We start from the raw sequence: 18,801 nt of genomic DNA, 5'->3' as shown, positions 1-18,801 counted from the left end.
CAAGATGATTTCCCAGAATGCTGGACAGCACAAATGTTGAGAGACAAAAAACAAAAAAACAACAACAACATTTTTTTTATCCATGGCTTATTTGCTAAAACAAAAGTCTTGGCTGCTCCATTTGTCAGAAGGTAAAAGCATCTGGGCCAGAGGCAGGTTCTGGACACATGCATGTCGCTGAGGAATGGGCCAAAGTAAAAGTGATGCCTTCGGGGTCAACTAAAAACGCACAGCAGCAGTCTCTGCATTAAAAAAATACACAAACATAGAACATCAGATTATCACAGCTCAGCAGAGACATTTTACAAAAAGTGAAAGACAAAACCTTAGAAACTTTAACCACTGAGATGATGAGGGATCATTTCCTTACCACTGACAGAGGTTTCTGCACAGTTTACAAAATTTTCAAATCAGGAAGACTGTTCATTGATCTGGGGACTAATATTGACCTGCAGGTCCTAAATGGAATAGACATGGGAAGGACTTTACACTCTGACAAGTCTTGTGCACAAATTAGTCAGCACATAGCTTGTGAAATAAGAAATAGTGCTGGCAAGGGTCCTTGAGAGCAGAACAAATTTTTCCATTATGATAGATGAATCCACAACTATCAGTAAGATATCTGTGTTGATCATCTATATTAGAGCAAGCTTAGATGGAGATGAAGAGCCACTAACATTATTTTTAGATTTAGTGGAACTTGCAGCTACTAATGCAGAGGGAATTTATCAAGCACTTATGGAAAACCTTGCGCACCATGGTTTCACTGAAGCTGTTCTGAAAGAATGTTTTGTTTGTTTTGCTTCAGATGGTGCCTCTCTCATGCATGGAAGTAAATAAGGTGTTGCAGCAAAAATCATTAAACTGTTTCCCAGTGTGGCACTGTATGAACCACCGGCTTGAACTAAGTGTTGGAGATGCTGTAGAAGAGGTTGCTGGGCTGAACCAGTTCCAGTAATTTTTTGACAAGGTCTACAGTCTTTATCATGCTTCTGCTAAAAACCGCCGTGAACTAACTTCATGCTGTCTAGAACTTGCATTGCAATTTCTGAATATAGGCAGGATTTTTGGCACTAGATGGATAGCCTCTAGTTATAGAACCACCAAAGCTGTATGGCAACAGTACCCAGCACTTCACAAACACTTTTCAGATGCCTCGACTGATCCAAAACGAAGCTCCACAGAGAGATGCATGTTTGTTGATTTAGCAAATCGTCTCTGTAGCGTCACCTTTGTGCACAGTCTTGCAGTCATGTATGATGCCCTAGAGGAGCTATCAGAAATGTCAATGTTACTTCAGGACAGAAACCTGACTCTTCCCAGGGCGGACGCATGTCTCACTTGGCAGGTCCGTGTGTTAAAGTCCATGGCTGAGATACCTGGTCTACGGGTACAGGAGGCACAGAGAGCAGTAGATCTGAAGCTATTTAAAGGACTGTCATTGACAAATCATACAAGGAATGACAGAGACATCAATCAGCAGCTGTTATTTGATGCTTTAGCTAAAGGTCTAGAGAGGAGAATGGATTTTCTGTCTGGTTATCAGAGCAAAGAACAGTATGAGAGTTTTCTAAACAACAATAAAGCACTGGATCCCTCTAGCTGGCCAGAAGAGTGTGATGTCTGTTATGCTGAGAATGAAGTACAGGAACTCTACTCTCTTTTCCAGCTCTACAATGGTAGGAAAATACAGAGCGGCATGAGGGAATACATTGACAATGTTAAGACCACTGGTAAATGCAACCCCTGAGCTGAAACCCCTCTTGCAGGCGGTAAACACACTGGTTATTTCCACAGCAGAGTGTGAGCATGGCTTTAGCCAGATGAACATTTTAAATAACACAGCAAGGTCAAGTCTAGAGCTTCAAAGCATTTCAGCACTACTCTTTATTTGTTGGCCCTCCACTAGAGAAGTTTTCTCCAAGACATTATGTGAGGTTCTGGATTCAGAAAAGCCACTACAATTCATTTTTGAAGGGCTGATTACCACCCTTAGATGCTTCATATTGTTGGGGATTTTTCCCACTTTGTAGTCATGACACAAAGATATTCAAAATTGTATAATATTAATAATAATAATAATTATTATTATTATTATTATTACACTATTTCACCTAACTCTTTCTATCAGTTATCTCAATTGGTATATCCTATGGACCTGTTTTTCTTAATTATACCTTTTATTTTGATCAAATCTTATGCATTATGATGCTTCTTTTAGTTCACTTGTTTCCCAGCAAGGCTTTAATGTGCTGACTTACATTTCTTGTTGTTCTTTGTTGATATATATATATATATATATATATATATATATATATATATATATATATATATATATATATATAGTATATATCAATCACCACTGAAGAGGTTATCCACACAGAAAATGGCATTATTCAGTCAAAAAAATAAAAAAAAAATTAAAAAAAAAACAGACCTGGAAAAGAGTTTCTGAAAGACTTTTGTGTATGCTATAACAGAAAAGGAGGTCCTGCAATGATGCACAACTGACAAAGTAGGATAATTCACAACGTATTGACCTTTGAACAACAGGGTGCATTTTTTGCACAAAACGTCACTCAGCTTCAGCTGTCCTTTATACAACTTTTACATGTTCATATTTTTTTTTATCCTTGGCTTATTTGCAAAAACAAAAGTTTTGGCTGCTCCATTTGTCAGAAGGTAAAAGCATCTGGGCCAGAGGCAGGTTCTGGACACATGCATGTCGCTGAGGAATGGGCCAAAGTAAAAGTGATGCCTTCAGGGTCAACTAAAAACTCACAGCAGCAGTCTCTGCATAAAAAAAATACACAAACACAGAACATCAGATTATCACAGCTCAGCAGATACATTTTACAAAAAGTGAAAGACAAAACCTTAGAAACTTTAACCACTGAGATGATGAGGGATCATTTCCTTACCACTGACAGATGTTTCCACACAGTTTACAAAATTGTAAAATCAGGAAGTCCTTTCATTGATCTGTTGAATAATATTAACCTGCAGGTCCTAAATGGAATAGACATGGGAAGGACTTTACACTCTGACAAGTCTTGTGCACAAATTAGTCAGCACATAGCTTGTGAAATAAGAAATAGTGGTGGCAAGGTTCTTTCATACACGTTTTTCTTATAAGGGAAAATGGTAAGGGAAAAAATGGAAAGCTCCCACTTTTCCCTTGCACTCTGTATGTTTTGAAAATCACTCTGCTAAGTCAATAGGGCCTGGAAAATGAAATTAGGCCATTATGCACCTTGTTACCATGGCAATAACAAGACCAAGTGATCCCTTGGTGTCTTTCAAGTACTATACAGATGTCCTCATTGACTTGTGCATTCTGATAACCTTTATTCCTGCCTCTATTCTGTTGTTTTCATGTTAGATATTATGAATCTGTGAAAAACATGAATATTCCAGAAGAGAACTGTAAGCAATGTCCTATTTGTTTCATTAGTGCTCTAGTTTTCTTTTCATAACTTACAGTTTCTGCCACCTTAGACAGATCTATTTGTCCTCCGAAAGACAAACAATACAAATTGCTCATTCATCTGCATCTGTATATAATTAGCTTATTCTGAGCATAGGTTTTGTTTGCTGTGCCAAATGTCTATAAGAGCTGATGGTTTCTCAGCAATCATATACAGAATATATCAAACAAGGGACTAAACCAGAAACCATAAAGACAATACAATTATTATATATGATCGTTCTCGAGATATGTAAGTCTTTCAGGGGTTTAAATTGTAATTGCATGTGGAATCAACTGAGTAGCCTACCTGGCAACACAACTAAACTACTTGGTTTAGTAAGTGGTTCAAGCTCAGCATGAAAACTTAAATATGAATAAATGAACTATAAATATGAATCTTGATAACACTTTACATTAATGTTCCCTTTGTTAAGGTTTTATTAAGGGTTCATTAATAACTAATAATAAGTCATTTACAAATACATTATAAATCACCGGCATGCGGTTATAACAACATCAATAAAAGGATGTCTTTATGCAATACCTACCAAATAGTGAGCCATTCTCCATCACGTTATAAATGCTTAATAACAATTATTCAACATTGATAACCTTAAAAAATGTGCCTTAAAGCAGTAGTTCGCCCAAAAATGAAAATTCAGTCATTGTTTACTCACCTCTGTGTTGTTATAACCATGACTTTCTTTCTTTTTATTAACACAAAAGGAGAAATTGTGAAAAAAAAAAAAAATTGTGCTCAGTGATGTCATTAAATGGCAGTTTATGGTGACCACCTCTTCAAGCTTCTAAAGAATGCAAAAGCATTATTCAGAAGGCTAATAAATTATTCCATGAGTGTCATGATTGTTATGAAAGCATACAATATGTTTGGTGAGAAACAATCAGAAATCAAATGTGTTATTTAGTGAAAAAGTGTCATGATCCTTCTCTGTCTGCCCTTCTGTCTTTGTCAGTTTTTCATCTGTGTGAGTTTGTTTTATGTATGAACACATGGCTTAGGCTAATGATTATTTTGCCATGTGTTCTCCCAACTCCACCCCCTCATTCCCTCTGGCCTCACCCCTAGTTTAGTCCTCGTTATGTTGATTGTCTTCACCTGTTTCCTCTTGTGCCTTGGCCATGGAGGCCGTTCCCCAGTCGCTGCCAGCGCTCCAGACCTCGGCGGCCGACGACGAGCCCGTCCAGTTCCCCGTGGTCATTGAGTCTGTCCAGTTCCCTGAGGCCGTTGATGAGCCTGTCCAGTTCCCTGTGGTCATTGAGTCTGTCCAGTTCCCTAAGGCTCTCGACGAGCCTGCCCATTTCCCTGTAGTCGTCAACAAGTCCGTCCAGTTCCCTGAGGCTGTCGAAAAGTCTGTTCAGTTCCCTGAGGCTGTCGACGAGCCTGTCCAGTTCCCCGTGGCTGTCGACAAGTCTATCCAGTTCCTTTCAACCAGCCCTTTGCTCAATCCAGTGGCCAACACCCATCAGACACCAGCTACTGGTCTGTTGCTCAGCCCAGTAGCCAGCACCCGTCAGACACCAGTCACCAGTCTGTTGCTCAGTCCAGTAACCATCATCCATCAGACACCAGTCACCAGTCTGTTGCTCAGCCCAGTAACCAGCACCCAACACTGTCATGATCCTTCTCTGTCTGCCCTTCTGTCTTTGTTTTTCATCTGTGTGAGTTTGTTTTATGTATAAGCACATGGCTTAGGCTAATGTTTACATTTGCCATGTGCTCTCCCAACTCCGCCCCCTCGTTCCCTCTGGCCTCACCCCTTGTTTAGTCCTTGTTATGTTGATTGTCTTCACCTGTTTCCTCTTGTGCCTTGTCTGTATATAATGTGCTCCCTTTCCTCTTGTGTTTGTCGGATCATTTCATTCCCATGTGTGTTGACCGGCGTTCATATGTTTCTCCTCTCTCTGGTTTGTTATCTTGTTTATCAGTTTGTTATCGTGTTTAGTTCTTTTTGTGTTCTTACCAGTTTCCTCCCCCGTGAGTTTTGTGTTTCCTGTTTGTTTTTCTTTTGTTTAATAAAATAATTTATTTTACTCATTCCTGCCTTTGGGTCCTCGTTCCTGCTTGTGTACCGTGGAAAAATGTTCACTGACCATTGATCTCCTGTGCGCATTCATGATAGGGTATGAGAGCAACAGTTCACGCAGCCCCCTCACAACTTTGAGGTGTTCAAATGAAAATTAATTTTGTTTATCTAAAAACAGGTCCGCCACAGCAATAGAGACAACAGAACACAACACAGCTGAAAACAAACCAGAGAACAGAACTTACTAAACATGACTGAAGAGTTTGTAGTCGAAGAATTTATTCATTTCTATGCCCAGCCTTATTTGAGTCCTCGGAAATCAAGCAGAAACTTAGAGGCCTCAGGCAGCCACAGTCAGGCGGTGTCCTAACCTGATGGCAAACAAAAAGTGATAAAAGGTATATTTTCTTTGTTAATCTGAGTTTCTAACCAGCAGTGATGAGCGACATTCAATCGATCGCTTGTTTCCTATTTTCCTCATCGTGTGGGTAACTTCGTCCGCTATGAAACCAAAAACTTTTTTAAAATAAGGCTGGGCATAGAAATGCATACATTCTTTGACTACAAACTCTTCAGACATGTTTAGTAAGTTCTGTTCTCTGGTTTGTATGCAGCTGTGTTGTGTTCTGTTGTCACTATTGCTGTGAAGGACCTGTTTTTAGATCAACAAAAGTTTTAGCTTGACTGCCCCAATAATGCAAGGGAGCTGTGTGAACCGTTGCTCTCGTGCCCTATCATGAACGCACACAGGAGATCAATGGTCAGTGGACATTTTCACAACATAGTACATTATATTTCAGTTTGTTTCTCACCAAACCTTATCGTATCGTATAACAATCATGAGTCTCATGGAATAATTTTTTAGACTTCTGAATTACACTTTTGCGTTCTTTTGAAGCTTGAAGAGGTGGTCATCATAAACTGCCATTTTATGAAATCACTGAGCACAATTTTTTTTTCACAATTTCTCCCTTTGTGTTAAGAAAAATAAAGAATGTCATATAGGGTTATAACAACACAGGGGTGAGTAAACAATGACTGAACTGTCATTTTTGGGTAAACTAATCCTTTTATGTAAATTGGACACGTATGAAGAATTTATTAAGGAGTTGCCACATTATAAAAAAAAAATCTGTTACATTTACGATAAAATACCGGCAGCTGTGGTTGCCAGAAACATACCAAAAAAATACGTTGACCATGTTTCAGGCTTACAGGATTTCATTTTGATGCATGTATATTTTACAGTTCTGTTTATATTATTAAATTATATAAACTTGATATACTAACCTTCTGGAAGTATAAAAGTCGCTTTCCACTTTAAAATACAGTATATTCTTCATCACTGTAGTAACAACAAAAGGCCACATGATGGCTTCAAGTTCATCAAGAGTGACCCTTATATTAATAAGTAATACACATGTACTACACAAACACAAAACATCACCAGGATAACACATGACACTAAAATAATGTAACAAACTACACTACATAACTAAACTACATAAAATATAACACAGAACACCCCAATGCACATAGCTGATATTAAAAATAAGGAAAAACATTTCCCATAAAATATAATGAAATGTGATGGATCAAGCAGGGACTTCTGGGAACGCCCAATTATTGTTTTTCACCATAATTTCAATGATAGTTTACTGTAAAAAGCACATGCATTCTCTTGTTGAACATAATATACATTTTTACCATTAATTATACGGTGAAGTTATAATTTTTACATCTAAAAATGTAGGCCTATTGTCTTGTTAAAACTAAACTACTTTTAACTATGGTTAAAAATGAACAAATTGCCAGTATATAAACAATCAGTGTTCAAAACAATTTCCTTACCTTACCCCGAATCACAGTAAGCCTATAAAAATGATTTGTACTTTGAGCTGTTGGGTTCGATTTGACACGAAATCGCTGGCTTATGACGTTCATCATTGCGTCCTTACATCATGTCCGCACACACAGGAAGTACCGGCTGTCTCATGTTCTGGCTGGAGAGGCTAACTACGCTGTTCAACTCAGTAACACTCATACAGTTCAGGACAGCATCGTTGCAGTCTAGATGGATGTTTATCTGTTATCCATTTGGCAAAGTTGTTTACCTGCTCTAATGCTTGGATATGTTTTCTGGTATGGTTGCTGAAGCTTATATTGCTTGTCATGCTTTTATGAATCGAACATTACTCGTGTGTTAGCCGATCACAATGTATCTACATTGTCCGGTTAAGTTACTGAGACATGTTTAATATGTATGACTTCTGAAATTGACTTCTTGTAATTGTTATATTGCATATTTAAGCATATTATTTTTACATTTAATAAAGTATATTTTATTCCTATCATTATTGAATCCTCGTTTTATGTTTTTAGTTTATGTGTTATTGTGTGCATTGCATAGACATGCTATTGTAATAACTGAGGCTGGACAAATATAGTATAAAAATAATAAAGTCTTCTATTGAACTCGTATCAGCCATATCACGAGTTTAACCTCTTAAATTGAAAATTGTAGTACAATTCAAACATTAATAGTACATAAAACACTTAAGGAGAGTCCTCTGTTCTCTATTTAAAAGTGCTTTGAGTGTTGTGTCAGAAAAGCGATTTAAGTGTAAAATTCATTCAAATATGTAAATAGAAGTGTTGTTTATCTTCAGCAAAGCAAGTAATATTTCCATTTGTTTAATCGCATAACATAATATCAACATGAAAACATCTTGGTTACTTTCGTAACCTCCGTTCCCTGATGGAGGGAACAAGACATTGTGTCGATGTAGTGACACTAGGGGTCGCCCTTGGGAGACCCAAACACCCCTGATCATTGAGAAAAGGCCAATGGGAATTGGCGAGTGGAATTTGCATGCCACTCCCCCGGACATACGGGTATAAAAGGAGCTGGCTCACAACCACTCATTCAGGTTTTGTGCTGAGGAGCCGAGACAGGGTCCCGGCCATTTCAGCGGGTAGTTCAGTGTTGTGGCAGGAGGGACACAATGTCTCGTTCCCTCCATCAGGGAACGGAGGTTACGAAAGTAACCAAGTTCCCTATCTGTCACTCACTCGACGTTGTGTCGATGTAGTGACATTAGGGGTCCCTATACGAAATGCCACAACTTGCTGAACGTGGACTGGCGGTGTGAGATGGGCAAACCATTGCGTGCCATGTAGCCAGTGCACCCGGCCGTCACATAACCTCCCCCAACGCTCCTACGTCGTACGGTCCCCCGCACCTCGGGGACAAGTCGACTGCCCAAAATGTGGACAGGCCGCCCCAGCCGTGGCCTCTTCTCTTCTTTTTCTCCCCCAAAATAAGTGGAAATCATTCAGCTGGGGGCCATAAGTGTCTGCGTCGGGGGGGGGTGTCCTTTCCAAGGGGAAGACACTGTGGAGATCACACCCTGCCCAAAGGGGAGGCAATTGTGTGGAAATATGTCACAAGGTCTTACCGAGTCTTGTCAGCAGTGTCACATATGGAGAAGTCCCCGTGGTAGGTCCTACCCAGATGGGATGGAGCTCTACAAACTGAGGGGGACTCTGCCCAAGGAAGACGCGGGTTTACCAACAGGGAAACTGTATCACGGAAGATACATCACATGTGGTTACTCGCAGGCAACCAGCACATGTGGAGCGCCTATCCCAGTACAGGGCCTACAAGCACACGTACTGGGCCGGTATCGAATTTCTCCACGAATTTGCCATCCACAGGGCTAAGTAGGAAGGACATCCAGGGTTCACAGTCTCGTGAACTCGGCTGGGGGGTAAAAAGCACACGTCTCCCCCTCCCGGAGGGAAAAGGTGCTGTACTCAAGTATACACCCAGCCAGTTGTCCCGCATACTTACCTGTTCATACCTGACAACACACGGGACGAAACTGGCTCAACCCGGAGATTGTAGAATCTCGAAGGTTTTGGGTGTTGCCCAGCCTGCTGCTCTACAGATGTCTGCTAAAGAGGCGGCGTTGGTCAGGGCCCAGGAGGCGGTGGAGTGTGCTCGAAGCCCCAAGGGGGGTGGCACGTACTGGGCATGGTATGCCAAAGCGATGGCGTCAACAACCCAGTAGGCGATCCTCTGTTTGGAGACAGCGCTCCCTTTCCACTGTCCTCCGAAGCAGACAAAGAGCTGCTCAGATTGTCTAAGGCTCTGCGTGCGATCCAAGTAGATGCGCAAAGCATGCACCGGGCACAGCAATGACAAGGCTGGGTCTGCCTCCTCCTGGGGCAGCTTCGCTTGCAGGTTCACCACCTGATCCCTAAATAGGGTTGTGGGAACCTTGGGCACATATCCTGGTCGGGGTCTCAGGATCATGTGAGAGTATGCCGTACCGAACTCCAGGCAGGTATCGCTGACAGAGAACGCCTGCAGGTCCCCAACCCTCTTGATGGAAGTGAGCGCAGTCAGGAGGGCAGTCTTCAAAGAGAGTGCCTTAAGCTCAGCTGACTGCAAAAGCTCAAAGGGGGCTCTCTGTAGACCCTGAAGAACTACAGAGAGGTCCCATGAGGGAACAAGGCATGGTCTGAGAGGATTCAGCTCCTTGCACCTCTAAGGAACCTGATGATCAGGTCGTGCTTCCCGAGAGACTTACTGTCAACTGCGCCATGGTGCGCAGCTATAGTGGCCACGCTCACCTAAGGTGGCGGTGGACAGCCGCCCCTCCAGCTTCTCCTGTAAGAAGGAAAGCACCAACCCGATTGCGCATCTCTGGGGGTCTTCGCGTTGGGAAGAACACCACTTAGTGAACAGACGCCACTTCAAGGCATACAGGCGCCTCGTAAATGGAGCCCTGGCCTGAGTGATTGTGTCTACCACCATGGGTGGTAGGCCACTTAGATCTTCTGTGTCCCGTCCAAGGGCCAGACATGGAGATTCCAGAGGTCTGGTCGTGGATGCCAGATGGTGCCCTGTCCCTGAGAGAGGATATCCCTCCTCAGGGGAATTCACCAGGGAGGGGCTGTTGCGAGGAGTGTCAGGTCAGAGAACCAAGTCTGGGCGGGCCAGTAGGGTGCCACTAGGATGACCTGCTCCTCGTCCTCCCTGACCTTGCACAGGGTCCGTGCGAGTAGGCTCACTGGGGGGAACGCATACTTGTGCAGACCCCGGGGCCAGCTGTGTGCCAGTGCATCTGTGCTGAGGGGAGCCTTGGTCAGGGCATATCAGAGCGGGCAGTGAGAGGAATCCCGGGAAGCGAGCAGGTCTGCCTGCGCTTGACCGAATCGACTCAAAATCAGCTGGACCACTTGGGGATGGAGTCTCCACTCTGCCCTGATCATAACCTGCGATGACAGCGCATCTGCTGCGCTGTTGAAGTCACCCGGGATGTGAGTGGCTCGCAATGACTTGAGTGTTGTGACATGCGACGCGAGCGTAAACCGCCTTGGCGGTTGATGTACGCTACCATTGCTGTGTTGTCCGTCCGGACCAACAAGTGCTTGCCCTGGATCAATGGCCGAAGCCTTCACAAGGCGAGCAATACCGGCAGCAACTTGAGGCAGTTGATATGCCAACGCAGTCGCTTCCCTGTCCAGGAGCCTGCCAAGGGCTGAACAAGCGGCAGCAGATCGGCATGATGACCACACGATGTGTGCGCTCGCTCGTGAGGCGCACATCATAGAGACTGAGTCTAACTCCATCCTGAGAAAAGAGATGCTCTGAACCGGGCAGAGCTTGCTCTTTTCCCAATTGACCCGAAGCCCCAACCAGCTGAGGTGCCTGAGCACCAGGTCCCTGTGCGCACACAACAAGTCTCGAGAGTGAGTTAGAATCAGCCAGTCGTCAAGACAATTGAGGATGCGGATGCCCACTTCCCTTAATGGGGCAAGGGCTGCCTCTGCGACTTTCGTGAAGATGCGAGGCGACAGGGACAGACCGAATGGGAGGACCTTGTACTGGTACGCCCGGCCCTTGAAGGTGAACCGCAGAAAGGGCCTGTGCCGAGGTAAAACCGAGACATGGAAATATGCGTCCTTCAGGTCTACTGCCACGAATCAATCTTGATGCCGTATGCTCGCCAAAATGTATTCCTGCATCAGTATCTTGAGCAGGAGTCTGTGCAAGTCCCGGTTCAGTACTCGCAGGTCCAAGATTGGACACAACCCACCGCCTTTCTTTGGTGCGATGAAGTAGGGGCTGTAGAATCCCTTCTTCATCTTGGCTGGAGGGACAGGCTCTATCACGTCCTTTCGCAGCAACATTAGAAACATACAGTATGGTTTAATAGTCATCAGGCTTTATTATATATGCTGTGAATGAGCATAGAGACCTGAAAAGGGTTGGGACACCACTCATAGTAGCACCATTCTTTTGACATACACATGAAAAGGGAAGTGACAACACAAGTGAGTCAAGACAGTACAATATTTATCTTGAACACAAGGTGTACTGCAGCAAAATGACATAATCCCTCCTTTTAGTCTTACTATAATAGTCTATTTTTGCTGCATTGTGACATACCTTAAATCATGAATTAGGCCGTTTTATGTCTTTGATTAATATAGGTACGAATAAGTGTATTTATTAAGCATGTATAACATTTAAGTTAAAATGCTCCTTATTTGGCAAGCATTGCATTTTCATTAATGTTGTTATAACTGCATATCAATGACTTATAATGCATTTGTAAATGACTCAATTGTCAATAATGAACCCCTTTGTACACCCTTAATAAAGGGAAGATTAATGTAAAGTATTACCTAAATGTTTTTATTGAGGAAAATATATAAATATTTTTAAAGCTGTCTAGCTTTCTTTTTATGGAGAATAAATGACTCTGTGCAATAGAAAACTGGTTGTATTTCAGCATTGAATTAGTAAGTTATGTTTAGCTGACAGGTATGAATCCTATTCAAACGAATAAGGTTCTCATTATTCCCAGAATTCTCATTCTCTGCAACAGAGAACCAAACAACATGATATGACAAAACGAGACATCATACTGTATAATGCTATATAAAACAAATAGTCAAAATCATCAATAATAAGAATCAAACGAACTGGCCACTCTACGCTGCATTGGCCGTTTTGTTTGAGTTGCGCATAAACATTTTATGCGCAACACGTTCTTTATATAAGAATTGCATTGCCGTCGACATTGCCGGACACATTTCTGCTTTCGCTCTCTCTTTCCTTTTGTTACTTCCATGTGCCCATACTTGGGTCTCCTCCTCCTCTCTCATCATTACGCATTCAGTCTCACTTAGCGCTCAGTTCACGCGCAGCTGCTCATTGCGTTTGAGTCGCTCAACGCACCCAAGTGCGTGACACCACTGGACTTTATGGTAGGCTATAATAGTAAACAAACCCGTATTCGTTGTAAAGCAACCATTGGAGTCAGATAAATCTCATTATAATCAAACATTTGCAGACTTTAAATCCTCCATAACCCACTCGTGGCTCTGAAGTCTTCCCAAACATGACCATCATCTCGGATGGTGGTGATGTTGTTGATGGAGATATGCGTGCTGGCACTTCATGTCAAAAGACATCTATCTCTATCTTTCAGTGTCAGATCAGCCGGAGAGAAGAGCCCAGGATGAAAAGCACTGGCTTACTACTAGGTTACTTTTTGATGAAAGTTCTCGTGTGCGACGCAGTGGGAGAACCCGGGAAGAACCTGGACGCTTTAGTGACGGCGTCGGGGACTAACGACTCCCGAGACGGAGAAAACGGTCTCTCCGAGACCCCTCACACGGAGGACAGGTGTCGGGGTTATTATGATGTGATGGGTCAGTGGGATCCTCCGTTCGTGTGCCGGACGGGCAGTTACCTTTACTGCTGCGGGACCTGTGGCTTCAGGTTCTGCTGCGAGTTTAAAAACTCCAGGTTAGATCAGACGACCTGTAAAAACTACGACACACCACCGTGGTCCATGACGGGTAGACCACCGCCAAAGATGATGGACCAACACGATCCTACTAAGGATAAAACTAATTTGATTGTGTATTTCATATGTGGAGTTGTTGCTATAATGGCGTTGGTTGGGATATTCACCAAACTTGGTTTGGAGAAGGCGCATCGACCACATAGGGAGAACATGTCCAGGTAAATGATTTGAGATTATTATTGGAAATATGTAGGTTAAATATTTAGGTTACGTGCTGTTAAATGATTAGCTGAGAGTCTCGAGTTCAAGTTAAAAACAAGAGACGGATGTACAGTCATTTGTTTGTGTTGCTGTTGCGCTGAGCTTTTTATCTGACAGGAAAGAAAAAATGCAAATTAAATTTACTTAATTTCACGTAATTGTTTCTCCTAATGAGATTTTAATGTACACTGCCGGCAATTGTTACCTTAACGAGCTATTTCTACCCAGTCTAACCCTTAAAATTATTTTTGTTGGTGTCAGGTTGAGTCAGACATGTTAAATAATATTTTTCACTTGAATCAAACCAGTTTATTTAGATGTTATGACATGAAGCACATTTTTAGGCTCAAATTTTTCAGGGTAGAGGGATCTCAAAGGAATCTCAACAATGTCACAAACTGTGCTCAAACTGTAGGCTATATGCCAATATCTGCAATTGAAAAGTCATATTCAAAATAAACTTATCTGAGCTATGCTATTAACATTCATGTAAAGCTCTGTACTGAACGACAACAATTGTCTCATTTGTATCTGTCCATACTTCTTCAAAGGAATTTTAGGAGAAACATTTATTACAAAGTTAATACAAAAATGAAGCAGAGTTTCCTCTGGGTTGCTAAAGTGAAGGTCAGAGCTTTCAAGAATTACACTAAAACATCACTATCAACATGACCTTTTAGTTATCCATTTTCTACAATTCCTACTAGCTTAATGTGCCCGTCTGTTTATTACTAAGCCAGTCTTCAGCACTGTCATACAGAACCGCAGAATATGTAACAAATAGGGATTTATTTGAAGTGCAAGATGTGATATTTACGATTTGGAATGTTAAAAGCAACTTTTCTTATGAACCAAGAAACAAATTCTTTCAGTAAAATGTAAAGATAGAGAGTAAACAAAGTGCTGATGAAAGCGTAAGTATACTACAAAATATGAGTGGCATTGTTGTCTAATTCATCTGTTGAGCAGCAATGTTTTAAACATCCATCAGCATCTCCATAAGTCTCCAATTATCTCTGTGGTGAGGCACAGATTTTGCCTCTAAATAAGCCTTAACTCTAAACAAAAGAACACTCACATGCGTTCACTCTACTAAACATCAGTAAAGAGGTGTCCGTGACATTAATAGGATAATGGACACTGATCCGTAGCTAATGATACTAATGTTTCAAGGACATTCTGTTTGTGCACTCACATTTCACTAAATTTAGATTGACCATACAACCGTAAGCACAATCATAACTCGCATGGGCAATATCCACCACCCACAAGGAGCCATTTACACCCTTTTAATCAAGTGCCTTTTAAATACTGCATCATACTGAGTTTACTATTTTAATAATTTTATGATGATATTTTGACTTATTTCCACAAAAAAAGGTTTCTCTTACCATATCAAAGCACAGGGGGGAATTAATCTACCATTTGGATGTCCACGGTGCTGTTTGAAGACCCCATGAAATCAAAACTGGTGTTTTGTGACTTTTGGTCCATGTCTGGTGGCTTTTAGGGCATCCGTATGCCAGTGTACTCTTAAAAGTTGACACAATTAACTTTTAGTAGATATACACTTTTAAAATTGATTTTTTTTCTTTTCTAGGAAAACTGACCTAAAATATTGATAACACATCTTGCACTTATGGACGCGTCTAAATTTTTGTCAAATAAAATGGTCTCTTGAGTGTAGGGGTGTGACGATACACTTAGCTCACGAGACGAGACGATACACAATACTGGGTTCACGAGAACGAGACGAGACAATATTTTAACACTATATACACTACCGGTCAAAAGTTTTGAAACACTTACTCATTCTTTATTATAATTTATTTTCACATTTTAGAATAATAGTAAAGTCATTAAAACTATGGAATAACAAATGGAACTATGGGAATTATGTTGTGACTAAACAAAATCCAAAATAAATCAAAACTGTGTTATATTTGAGCATCTTCAGAGTAGTCACCCTTTACCTAGAATTTGCAGACATGTACTCTTGACATTTTCTCAACCAGCTTTTTGAGGTATCACCCTGGGATGCTTTTTAAACAGTATTGGAGGAGTTCCCATCTATGTTGGGCACTTATTGGCTATTTTTCTTTATTATTTGGTCCAAGTCATCAATTTCAATTTATTTATTTATTTATTTATTTTAAGTAAATTTTAGTTTTATAATGAAATAAATTAATACGGTGGCACAATTATATTTTTGTCTACAAAACTAATTTCAAACATTTAAGCATATGCCTTCAGATCAAAAGATTTTTAAGATCATGAGAAACATTTCAGTCAAGTGTTTCAAAACTTTTGACTGGTAGTGTATATGACTGGAAAAATAGTATTTTATTCGACTGAAAGTCAAAATGCAAAACAATGCAGGTGCATTTTGAAATGTTTTAACTAATCATCTTGTAATGAATGTCACTTCAGTTCTACTTTCTGAGTATGAATTATTATATGCAGTAAAAGACAGAACAATATGCAAGCACTGTAAAAGGTTTTTGCTACAAACTCAACTGACTGGCTTCTCTCCTGTATGATTTCACATGAGTCTCTTCAGACCTGGTTGATTATAGTTGAGAGCTGCGGTGGTTCTGTAGGTGTCTTTGCATAGTGCTCTTGTTAGCCGCGGTGTACGTCACTATTTTCTTACAGTGCTTACATATTTGCTGTGTCTCGTTTGGAAGGCTGTGTCCTCCGGAGGTCGCATTTGTCGGCTGGATACGTCATCGAGGCTGTCTAGTTTCATTTATTTATTCAGAATTTTTATTGGGAATGCAAAAAAGGTTAACAATTGTATAAATGTAAGTGCATATACACTGAAAAAAATGATACTTTGGACCAAATTTTTTAGTTTTTCTCAAATTATATTTATGATTTGGTTTAAGCCTTAAATTTTGATTTAATATTAATAAAAAAATATTTATTCTCCCTAAGACAAAAATTTACATTCATACAAAGTAAAAAGATTATTTATTATAAAGACCGTACACCATTTTTTTTTTTACTTTGTTACAACTTAATTTTTTAATTTTGGAATGACCTAATATTTACAATTACATCTAAATATAGTTTTTACTTTTGAATAAACTTATTACAAAACTCATTTTGTTACAGGCAATTTTATTAACTTCTCAAATTAAATTTCTGATTATGTAAAAACTATAATTTCAAATTATAACTTAATCAATATATTTTCTTTAGACACAAGCCAAAATGTTACGTAATGTAGGTCAATATACATTTTTTTTTTTTTGTTTTTTTTGCTTAACTTAAATTTCACCATAATCAAAAGCTATAGCTATAATATAAAAAGTAGATATTTCACTTAAGATAAAAATAAAAACATTTTGTTAGTCAATGCTTAATTTAGTTGACTTACTATTAATAAAGACAGGAATATTCTCTTCGTAAAACCTTGATATTTATTGTGATGTCTTTTCAAAATATGCATCACCTTTTCTGTTATGTACAACAACAAAAAACACCAACAAAATAAATAAAACCCACAATCATTTTTGCAGCCAGTAAAGCTATCCAGTATGTTTTTTACACATCAACATTTGTTGAGGGGAAAAAAAACAAAAAACATACCAAGTATAAAATTAAGTAAATTGTGGTCTTTTCTATATGTTTTAAACATTCTGCAACCTTAACCACAAATCTTGACATGTAAAACTGGTCTACATCTCTCCTTTAAAACTTGAGATATGTAATGTAATATCCATTAATAAGTGTAAAAATAGACTTTCTAACAGTGTTAAAACTTGGCTATCCTTTGAAAAAATGACCAGAATGAATTTGAATACAAGCTATAAAACAGAACAAAAAACATGCTGTATCCAAATGTCTTCTGTTGAATAATCCAATATTTAGAGCTTGACACTCAGACTGCACACTCTGCGTGTCATTTTCTTTGGTTCTATCTCCAAGAATATTTTCTGCAGCGCATCAAGTGTATTTGAGCTCACTTGGATAGCTCAAGTTTAGAGCATAGATGAGGCCAAATAACATAGCAAATGCATGTGCAACTGATGGTAACTCATTAAGGACTTTCACACCTTCAATAACAATCCCAATTTCATGTGGTGGCCGGAGAGGATCCTCCTCCTCCCTGATGACAAACACTGCCATTGTACACCTCTCAAACTCCGTTTTAGCTTCATCGTTCTGAACAACCTGATAAAAGACATTTATTAAAAAGTTATTCTGATGAAACAAGTATCTACACAATTCTCCCAATCAAATCTCAATAAAAAAATTAAATTGAGGTTCTAGTGATGCAAAAAATGTAATGACTTGCAAAGTCCAACAGAGTTAACGAAGGCTCCTCCAAGTATTTTTCTCATAGCAAACATTTGACTTTATTGCAAATAAAGCATTGGTAGAAGTATTAATAATAGCTATCCTCCAAAAACTTTTGACATCAGCTGTGACAAAAAATATCAAATAGTACAATACAGTAGTATACATTTACTTCAATTAAGATTCACTATAATGTTAAAAGATAAAACTACCTTGTGTTTTCATATTTTCATTAATTTCATAATCTGACCACAGACTGACACTTTCCACAATGCAATATTTGGATATAATATCCATTTTATGTCCAGGTTTTTACTGCTCCATCTGCACTGCTGCTGCTCTAAAGTGGCAAATATTTCACACTGTAATTAAAATATCTTGATATGTTCCAACCACATACAGTATAGCCACACTATACAGTGTTTTACAAAATATAAACCAGCACAGAAAACTTAGTCTGTGTATTAGACATATTAAATAAAAAAAATAAAAAAAACTGTGTAGATTATTTACCACTGGGGAACAGAGATCTTAACAATAATTATAGGCATAGGCAAATATGCAAATATACTATAAGCCTGAGTAATTTTGTTGGACCTGAGACCATGTATAGGGGCATTAAAGTTTAAATATTCAATGTTTTGTCTTGTCTAAAATTTAAGTGATTAATGCAAAACTACTTACCAGATACTCCTTGATAAGTTTGTCCACGTCTTCTCCAAGGTACACAATGAGGCACTTCAGCAGACACTCTCTTTTTAGATTCACCTCGAGGCTCTAGGTGAGAGCGCAACACACACATAATGCAAAATTATGCTGTCCAATTTTGCAGCTTGACTGAAGATGCAAACACTACACAATACACAAATGGGCATTTAGAGTTACAGTAAAT

The 18,801-nt window shown here is 39.8% G+C and overlaps 1 protein-coding gene across 2 annotated transcripts in view; it reads left to right on the top strand.

The window, feature by feature from the left end:
• Positions 1-12,767: 12,767 nt before the first annotated feature.
• The window catches only part of LOC127452106 (protein shisa-9B-like), a 97,095-nt gene continuing 91,061 nt past the window's right edge, over positions 12,768-18,801 (top strand). Inside the window, exons 1-2 of one of the 2 annotated variants that reach the window (XM_051717313.1) lie at positions 12,775-12,798; positions 13,023-13,561. In XM_051717313.1, the coding sequence (XP_051573273.1) occupies positions 12,796-12,798; positions 13,023-13,561 (542 nt within the window). In that variant the 5' untranslated portion in view covers positions 12,775-12,795. Of the gene's footprint in view, positions 13,562-18,801 lie in introns of both variants that reach the window. The other variant, XM_051717312.1, reaches the window with a different exon arrangement.

The sequence above is a fragment of the Myxocyprinus asiaticus genome, chromosome 14, assembly GCF_019703515.2.
Source record: "Myxocyprinus asiaticus isolate MX2 ecotype Aquarium Trade chromosome 14, UBuf_Myxa_2, whole genome shotgun sequence".
NCBI lineage: Eukaryota > Metazoa > Chordata > Actinopteri > Cypriniformes > Catostomidae > Myxocyprinus > Myxocyprinus asiaticus.
The sequence above is the reverse complement of the archived record's forward strand: the minus strand, read 5'-3'. Positions and strand labels throughout refer to the sequence as shown.